This window comes from Mesitornis unicolor, unplaced genomic scaffold (assembly GCF_000695765.1).
Source record: "Mesitornis unicolor isolate BGI_N332 unplaced genomic scaffold, ASM69576v1 scaffold23213, whole genome shotgun sequence".
NCBI lineage: Eukaryota > Metazoa > Chordata > Aves > Mesitornithiformes > Mesitornithidae > Mesitornis > Mesitornis unicolor.
In genome coordinates, this window is record NW_010172916.1 from 4081 (window position 1) to 14056 (window position 9976).

General features: G+C 40.6%; 1 protein-coding gene across 1 annotated transcript; it reads right to left on the reverse strand.

The window, feature by feature from the left end:
- Positions 1–3615: 3615 nt before the first annotated feature.
- Positions 3616–8924, reverse strand: LRIF1 (ligand dependent nuclear receptor interacting factor 1). The gene is made up of 3 exons (XM_010180553.1): positions 7419–8924; positions 5569–5847; positions 3616–4083 (listed from the first exon to the last, which is right to left on the reverse strand). Exons 1-3 carry the CDS (start codon positions 8913–8915, stop codon positions 3616–3618), a joined length of 2244 nt encoding a protein of 747 aa, XP_010178855.1. The 5' UTR covers positions 8916–8924.
- Between the last annotated feature and the right edge of the window lie 1052 nt (positions 8925–9976).

Consider the following 9976-nt stretch of genomic DNA (forward strand, 5'->3'; position numbering starts at 1 on the left):
AAGTAGAACCTTTGCACATGGATAGTTCTGGACATACTCCAAGCCACTCAGTTAAGATTGATGTTGGCAACCGATCCAGCATTTTCTTTGCTTCCCAATCTGTTTTGTCGAGCACTCACTGCCACCTTTGCTCTTTGGACTCAGAAATTCCTAAAAGGTCTTCCACTGACTTTTCCTGATTATTTGCTTGAAAGTAGGAGTTTTAATTCGTAGTCGAAATCCATGGTTTTCATATTGCTATGTACTTAACACAGCAAGCATGATGTGTAACTGCAATGCCTTCTGCCAGCCAAGGCTGCACACAGGGATGGCTGCCAGTAACTGTCACTCCTGGGGCCACAGGCAGCGTTCCCAGGACCTCAGCTTTCCTCTCACAAAGGAACTCTGAACAGATCATAGGAGCTCAAGGATGAACAATGCAGAAAAATAAGAGTCTGTGCTACAGTTAATGGGTCTGGATGAGGAGCAGCTCCAAAAACCTGCAAGGTCCTTGGCCACTGGAAGTCCCTTTTCCCACATCAGCACATCGTGGGGCTTCTCTTGGCTCCGAGCGTTCCTTTCAACTTCGAATTGATGTTGTTTCAAGAAAGAGACCTCCTTCTCTTCCATAGATGGCTTGGCTTTGTCTTTCTGAATTGCACCAAGTGTTCTCCATTACTAGATCACAAGGAAATAACCCATACACTTTTTTCCACCAAATCCTATTGGTCAAATTTCTTCAAAACCTTACAGAGAAGATTCTCCGAATTTTCAGTATCTTATCATTGTCTCTAGAGAAAACTCAGGCCAAAGGAGCACTTTGCTAGGGTAAAAGAAGGTTCTGGAAGAAAGAAGGTGGTGTGTCAAAGAATGGGAAACCTGGAATCCTGTCAGTGAAAGAAGAGGACAAGTGAACTGGGCTTCATTGATTTCTTTGGAAAACAGGAAAATTTTTGTCAGAAGACAGGACAGTTGAGTGATGGCTGTTGTAAGAGTGACACAACAGGTGACTGTAGACACAAGGCTGCTTCCATCTCCTTTCCAATTGCCGTGCTGTCATATTGGGTCTGGCTGGGTGGAGTTAATTTCCTTCATAGCAGCCCATGTAGTGCTGTGTTTGGGATTTGTGAAGGAGACAGTGCTGATCACACACCAGAATTCTGGCCATTGCTGAACAGCTTGCACAGCATCAAGGCCTTCTCTTCTCCTCACTCTGCATCCTTCCCAGCAAGCAGGCTGGGAATGGATGTAGCCAAGACAGTTGCCCCAAGCTGAACAAAGGGATATTCCATACCATAAAAAGCCATGCTCAGCAAATAAAAGCTTAATGAGAGGAGGATGATGCGGTGACATTTACGGTTACAGTATTTGTCATCCCAAATAAACACTATGCAGACTGAGAACCAGGACATGGCTAAACATCTGCCTGCTGATTAATTAAATTCTTTATTTGGCTTTGCCAGCATGCAGCTTTTGTCCAACCTGCTAAACTGTCTTTACCTCAACTCACAAGTCCTTCCTGCCTTCTATTTTCCCCCTGTCCTGCAGGAAAGGGGCAAGCGAGCAGCTGAGTAGGAGCCTGGCAGATGGCCAGGGTCAACCCATCACACCCACAAACATGTGGGGAATATTCCCACTTCTCACACAAAACTACTGTCTCCTCACTACTGCTTACATTTGACAGGCAGGCTTGGGCCAACTTCCACACTTTCTGGATCAAGTACATATGAAACTGCACTCAGCCATCTTCCTTCCTAGCATCACTGCTCAAAAAAGTAATCTCCCATAGATTAGCCTCTTTGCTTTGCACATGTACCAATAAAGGACGTACAATATCTCTACACACCTGCTCCATAAGCTACTCAAGCTACAGGGTGCAGGTCACTGGTCCAGCCAACACAGTCCTCAGGCGCTCAGCCGTCCTGCGTGTGCTCTGTGATATTGGGGCTGCACAATACATGTGTCATCACGCCCACCTCAGTCACAGCATTCTCTCTGCTATGCATCAGTCCTCCATTAGGTGTCTTGTTTCCTTATGCTAAACTATGTGACTTCTGCCCCAAAACACTCACTCCATACGCAGTGAACCCATGCACACCCATTATAAGATTGTGCTTACTTGCTCTATCACAGGCATTTACCTCTTACACAGTAATCTCAACCATTAAAGAGTTTAGTTTCATTACATACCTTCTTTCACTCATCATTGTGTTTGGTGTATCATCATCTCCTACACTTGGTCTATCTCAAGCTCTTCAGGACCATCTTCTTCTTACCTTATAAAAGGCTGTCCTGCCTCTCTAATCCACTTGAGGTTTTCACACTGTCAAGATGCCTAGTGATAAGGGAGACACAGTCTACTAGGCTCTCCAGAGTTCTATCTCCAAAGCCACATCCTTCTCCGAAACCCTATACACACACTAGGCATCCATGTGGTAACAGAGGAAAAACCTTGCAGATGAAGATTTGATTAAAATACAGAAAATAAGAATAGTAGCAAACAGCCTCCTGTGAACAGAAACCAGCAATGGCGTTCTACAGGAATCAGCGATGTTGAATACAACCATAAACAGACAATAAAAAAACAATTACAAATTCTGTTGGCAAAACAGTTCTTTCTGGCTGTCACAATAAAGACTGAAGAACTCTGGAAGGGCCTTACAAGGTTCAAGGACGTGGACAACAGGTGCGAAAGGCGTCCATACAACACATGACAGAATACGATGGGAAAACACACTTCAAAGGTCTATAAAAATTACGGTAACAAAGACAGTTCGAGTGCACATTCTCTCCTACAACGCAAAACGAAGGTTGCACGAAATGAAGGTAGCAAGAAACGAGTTCACATAACAACTGAACAAATTAATGGAAAAGATATTCATCAAGAATAAATAAAGATAAAAACGGATAGAAAGCCTTTTCTGCTTCAACAAGTTATTATTCAACAAAATTCCGTTTAGAAAAAAATACAAACCCCCTCAAAAAAAAAATACCAACCCAACCAAAATTTAACATTGCACAGCTGGCAAAGGCCTTATAAAGGCTTACAATAATAACAGTAGGAGATATGTAACTAGGTAACCGTCAGCGGCAGTTTCTACTGCTTCCGTCTTCATACTGGTAAGAGTTTGTGTATAAATATCTGCATTATGACTGCCTAAAGTCTAATGCCCAGATAATTTAAATAGCATTTATTAAACACGGACCATTGACTTTTTATGACAATTGACAGTTCTCAGGAATTCACAAAAGTTGTCACGCACTATAAAACGTTAGGAAAACAAAAAAAATATCCACAACTGGGGTTTGCAATTTACACTCCATTTCTAAGAGTCAGGCCATTGGAATTCCAAAGTGGGAAAGTTTATTTTCTAGGACTAATACAGAAACCTCTCAATTCAAAATACAGGCAACTAAAAATTCCTATCTTCTGCAATTTTTGATATATATAATGTCCCAGAAGCAAGTCCAAGTCTTCTATTTCCGGATTTAACAAGAAACCTAGACTTTTCTAAATACACGTACATTGTATATCTCATTAAGATCTTCCATCTATCAGAAACACTCATGTTCATTTAAAAATGGAATTTCCTCTTGAAGTCACTGAAATGCAGACAAATCATCAGCTGCAGTATTTCAGCTCTGCTGCATTTTTCTACGCATCTCTTCAAGTGCTGCTTCTCGCTCTCTTAAGAGCTGTTTAAGTCGTTTTATTTTTTCATCCCGTATTGTTTCATCCAAGTCTGGGGGAGTCAAAGGGAAAGCATCATCTCTGAAAGAACCTTCCAGAACTGAAGTATCATCTTCACAAGACACTAAAACTGAAACATTTGAGCCTGTAATGTCACTATATTGAGAGTATGGGTCTTGCTCAGAGTCCCTCTCTGGAGATGGTATCACAGAGTCTGCGAAAATACTTTGCTGCGGTAAGACTGGTGGAGGTGAAACACTTCTCTTAAGTACAACAGAATTTGAGCTGGTATTTTCTGAACTTGGACTTGTGGTTGATCTGACTGATGTTTTCCTTCTCTTTCCACTGTCTGACAGTGGTGAGGATTTTACTTTCCTTTTCTTAGTCAATTCCTCTTCCAGATCCACAATTATCTGTGCAGAGAAGAAACAGACAAAATATATTTTGTTAAACTGAGCATCATTCTACATTACAGCATCACAGTTCACTAAGCACAAATTACAACAAATTATTTGTTGCAAACTTCTTCAAATAACTGTATGGAAGATGCTCCTTTTAGCAATTTGAGCAAAAATATTTCCCAGGTTAATTTTTTTTCTAGCAAAGATACCCAGTTAACAATTCCAGAACATCAAATTCCTTCCTTAGACAACAGTGCACTTTGGTCTTTCCTGTGCATAGTTCTATAACCGTGGCATAAGACAAAAATTTTGTATCTAACTTGATGGGAAAATTCAAAACACAGGAGAATTCTTCATGCTTACATTTCCAAAAAGCTCAAACTTTAGCAATAGTATCCATTACAAGACTGCATTCCTCCCAGCTGTTTCGCTATTTAAATCTTTATGTACTTTACTCAGAGCAGCCAGTAGATCTGCTCAAAGCAGAGCTCAACACACAATTATGAAAGCCTGAGAAAGCTTTTGACTGGGTAGAGTAGAATCACACAAAAGAAAGTTTAGAACACTATGGCTGAACAGAATCCTTTGGATGGATAAAATCACTTTCATGCATTAAGATGAAAGTCCTAACGTCCCTGGAATCTTTTCAGAAGCACCCAAGTAAGTTCCTAACCAATGACAAAGGACTACGTTTATAAAGATATCTGGAAGTCTGAATAGGTACACAAGTGAATTTCTTTTAATAAAACTACACATGACTAAGTGGATACCCTTCTTTGGAAGTCAGCCACACCTCGTCATGTGAGTGACTGAAGTGCCTTGAAATCATGTGTAATTACTGTGTAATCGGCACTCGCCCGATTTCAAACTCAAGGGTTTCTCAGAAGAAATTATTCTTCTTTTGTTCTCCATACACACACTGCACTACTGGATAAACATAACTGTTTGCAGAAAGCTAAATATAAATCAGGATACAGAGCTATGGTTTCTGTTCCAATAAAGACTGTCCCTTTGACTGTTCAGCCACCACGAGACGGCCCAGTCCTCTTCAAAAGCATTTGTTCTTTAAATTTCCTCCAGTGGAACCCCGAAAAAAGGATTAATATTCTTAGAGGGTACTCAAGGAAGAGGCTGCCCAGGGAGGTGCTTGAGTCACCATCTTGGAGGTATTTAAAAGATGGGTAGGCATGGTGCTTAGGGACATTGTTTAGTGGTAGACTTGGCAGTGTTTGGTTAATGATTGGACTCAATAATCTTAAAGGTCTTTTCCAACCTAAATGATTCTGGTTCTAAGTCGTACTGAAAACACACAGCTCTGTAGTAGTACACAGAGAGGCTCTAAGAACAATTACCACAGGGATCATAATTACTGACTTGCTCTGATGAGTCCAGAGGTGCGAGGGTCCAAAGAACCATGCAGCTCTGTACTGGCTATGCCTACGCTGCTTTCTGAATGTGCTGCAGTACACGCTTTAGCATTGAAAAATTCCAATATACCTTTTCCTCTTTAACACACTGCTGATGCCGGTTTGTTATTTCCCCATCTAACGATGATGAACTGCAAGAATCATTTATCATTTTCAAGCTGTTACTGGAACAAACCCCTTCTTCTTTTTTCTCATAGGAGGTCCTTAATGGTATTCTCTTAAGGTACACTCTCTCTTCCTTAGTGAGACCAAATTTTCTCCTTAATTCCAGGTAACATTTCCAATGTGGCTTCTCTTGGTGTTTGGTACGAATAATCTTTCCCGGTGAATCCATCTTTTCACACTGCATCTGAAAGACAGAAACAGTGAGAGAGCCATCAATCACACTCTCTCACTCTCTCTTTCTCTCCATACATATAAACTAAAAACTAGTTAGGAGAAAGACAGGTGAGCATTTGTTCTGTCATTCCCTAAGAGTTAGATATGTCAGGTATGCCACAGGTATGCCAATTTTGAGAAATTATATATATATAATCATAGGTGTAACACTCTTCTTACTTATTTAAAACTCCAAGTACATTGTGGAACACCCAGAAAATGCGCGGTCTGACTGGTAAACCACAAAAGAAAAAGCAGCAACAAGGAAATCGCATATTCCAAAACTTCAAGGTAACAAAGGAAGACAACAGAAGATCAGATAAGTGTCTTTACAGTGTCATTTTCAGACTGCTGAAAACATTCCGTATTTGCACTGTGGCTGCTAATACTAACAAAGCATTATTAGCCATGTCTCATCTCTAACCTCACTGTAACCCCAGCCATTTCTGATCTCCAAGGTGAATCTCACATCGGTTTGTCTGGCACCCATCAGCCTGCAAATCTAAGGACTAAAAGCAGCAAACATCTGATATGCTATTTTTCACAGAGGTTAAAGCAAACGGGAATGCTGACGCTTGGCATCACACAGCACTGAAGAAAAAACTAAAGTCTACTTGAACCATTTTTCAGGTGAGGAACAATCAAAAAAGAGACCCTACAGTCTGTTGCAATGATGAAATATCAAAAAAATTGCACAAATATGCTTAGCTGATCTTCTCTTCTGCCTAATCAACACAAGCAAGTATAAACCAGCTTCAGAATGATTTTTTTTGATCTGGAGGCAAATTCATGCTGGCCTCCTGAGGAACTGAAAACTTGACCTAGTCTTTCATTAGTAGTTTGTGGGATTTGAGGACTTTTTAGGTATTTTTCAGCATTATGATCTTAAAAAGAATATGTAGGTCCAGGCTGAAGGGGGAAAGTCATTACAGATCTCAAGAGTCTCTTCTGCCTGACATGAAACCATGAGTTAAAAGGAGGTGGATGCCTCCCCATCATGGCATGAAAGGAAGGAAATAGAGCTCCTGCCTTCACTGTCTGAGACTGGAGCTGACTTAGTGCAACACCAGCCTTCATCTCTGGATGACAAATCCTGCTCTTCCACCTTGTTTTCCTCTCGCAAGAAACTTCCTCTTGTAGCTGCAAACTTCTCTACCTTACATCACACCTACAACACAGTCAATGGCTGCGGTGTGAGAACGTGGCATCAACAACGTTAGAAAGCAGATAGCTACAAGAGCTCAAACAATGAACACCTTTCCTATCGTCTCAGTTGTTACCCACAATTTATCTTGTGAGGAAATAAAAAGTAATCTTTCCCCCATCTCTTCCTTTTCTCTATGCATTGTTTCACTTCCATAGTGCATTCATTATAAAAAATCATTTATGGAATAGAACCACAATTTAGACCAGCATTTCTAGTGACAGGATACTTGGCTACAGAAATCTGTGAACTCAGCAAAAGCCATTTTATTCAGACAGAACCAGGACCATATAACAATTTAGCAGAGATTGAGATGGGCATTTATTGGAGAGAGTTACCTTTTGCCAGTCTTCACTGCAAGCACACTCTTGCTTACACTGAGGTAAAACAGCACTTGCTGCTTTGGGGGAAAGAATCTTTTCTTTGCCATTTTGGCATACATTTTCCTGCGTCCCTACTGCTGTAATAGGGGTCACTCCACTTGAAATGCTCTCGGTGAGGGGCAAACTCTTTTTCTCGTTTACAGTGGAATTCTGCTGATTAGCACTTGGTGTCACCAGAGTTGCAGGTGCAGATTTTAAGTCATTTTTCAAACCAGCTGGTGAAGATTTTTTTGAGTTTGTACATGGATTTGGATCTTTCTGAGACAGCACCACTTCTTTATTTTTTGACAATACCAGGTTCACTACTTTACTGGTTATTTTATTGACTGTAGCAGAATCAACTAGCTTGGATGTCTCCTTGTTAAGTGAAGCATCAGAAGACACTTGTTTGTCAGCCTGGGCTGACAGAACATCTGAGCCTCTTTTGGTCAACAAATAGACTCTCCCATTGTACATGACTAGAGCATTATCTTTAATAGGTGTGATTTTTGTTTGGCTTCCACCAGGACCACTAGTACAGAGTGGTAAAATATTTGCAGAGCTAACTTCCACATTCTTCGTGTCTGACAAAGTTTTCAAGATCTTGGAAGCCACGTTATTTGATGACTTCACAGGAATAAGGCAAGGAGCTGATGTCTGTGGACTTTCTTGCACAATCCATTTCATTGGAGTTTGCTGGCACTGCTGACCATCAGATCCTTCTGTCTCGGGAGCAGAACTATTTCCCTTTTGTGTAGCTGTCATTATTAAAGTTTGTGAAACTTCCACAGCAGATTTTGGGCAAATGGCTTGCAAATGCTTGGGAAGAACAGTTTTCACTGTGTTCACCGGTGACACATAAATAACAGTCGGTATTTTTGTACTGTCAGCTCCTCCAGACACATTTGGTGCTGCAGGTGCAAGTATTTTTTGCTGTATTGCAGGTGGTAAAAAAGAAGCTGGGACAGATTTCACTTCTGCATCAGCTGGTATCTGGAGGTGGTGGCCAGAGGGCAGCACTGCTGACTTCACACTGACTGGATGGGTTTTTGTATTTACCACCATGTATGCAGTCTTACTCTGGTCAGATGAACTTGTTACAGCAACGTTTTGCAAAGACAGTTTATCAACTGAAACACAGTTGCTCTGGGTGTTAGCAGCTGATTTAGGAACTAAGCTTTCTTTTTCAGAACCTGCCCTAACACTTTCCTGACTGTCTAATGTCCTCGTAAGAATAACCCTTCCAGGATTAGGAGACTGAAAAACAGGAATATTAACAGATGAAGGTGCAGTAGTATTGGCAAGCTGCGTCTTAAAAGTAAGATGGACTGGGCTAGAAATATTCGCTTTAGAATTATTTGGCATGGCTGAAGACTGAACTATTGGCACAAAGCTTCCAGAAGGTTTAGAAATTGGAAGTAATTTCAGAAGGTTTTTTCCATCTGGTCCCGTCGTCTGAACTACTCGGTACATACAGCCTGCAATGCTTAACAAAACAAAGAAAAGAGAAAAGAAAGAGAAAAACGAAAGATAGCGTAAGTGAACACAGCATAGATATTTTAATTAATGTGCATCAGTGAAATGTATACCCAGCACTGCTACACCTTAGAAACAGGTTAACTACTGAAAAATGCCACATCTAATCTTCAAGAACTTCACTAGCAAAAAATCATACTGATCTATTTCAGTGCACATTTTGGGTTAGCATTTCAGAATACCATAGACTACCTGAAAATAATGTCCGACTTTTACATCACAGAGTAGCAAGAAATGGCATTCTTTTCAGATAAAAGTTACGAGACCCAAGAAAACACCTTACATTATCCTCCACTTCTACTTAAAAGGCCCTTCATTCTGAAAAAGAAAAACGTTATCTCCAGATTTCACAGAGAAGCCATCTTCTTTGCTTTCCCATCTTCCTGCTACTATTAATATCCCTACTTAGCGCTATGAAGTATGAATTTTAGGAAAGATTCGGTAAAATAGAGGCAAATTAGTCACATTGCAAGATGGAAGCAGAAATTACTTCAGACACATACACACAGAAAAGAAATTAAGATGCAGATGCAAAATTTACTTTGTGGAATGGCAAGTAAGGCGACCAACTCACAAGCCTACATCTCACCTGCCTGCTCATTCATTAGGCAGTTATAAAAAGGTGGTCATCTTCAAAGAGATGAGAAAAATGCTTAAATGTTATCAAGGTACATACATTTATGAGACCAAAAGTTCAAGACTAAGAAGGAAAAGGCTTCAGAAGGGAGGAGGAATACATGGAAACAGTACCAGTAAAATCTGAAGAGTAAATACAGATTTTTTTTCTTTTGCATGTGAAGATAGGAAATCAAACTAGCAAGCAGACAGATAGAACCTTGTCACATGAAAAGTTAGTTGTGACTGCTTCACATGCCAAGATTTCTCAAGTCCAGCGCAAGAGAGGATCTTTGCCACTTCAAGCGAGTTTGCCCAAATGCAGCCATTATCCCCAAAGAACTCTTGGATTCTCACAAGAAGAATCTAATGCTGAAAGCACT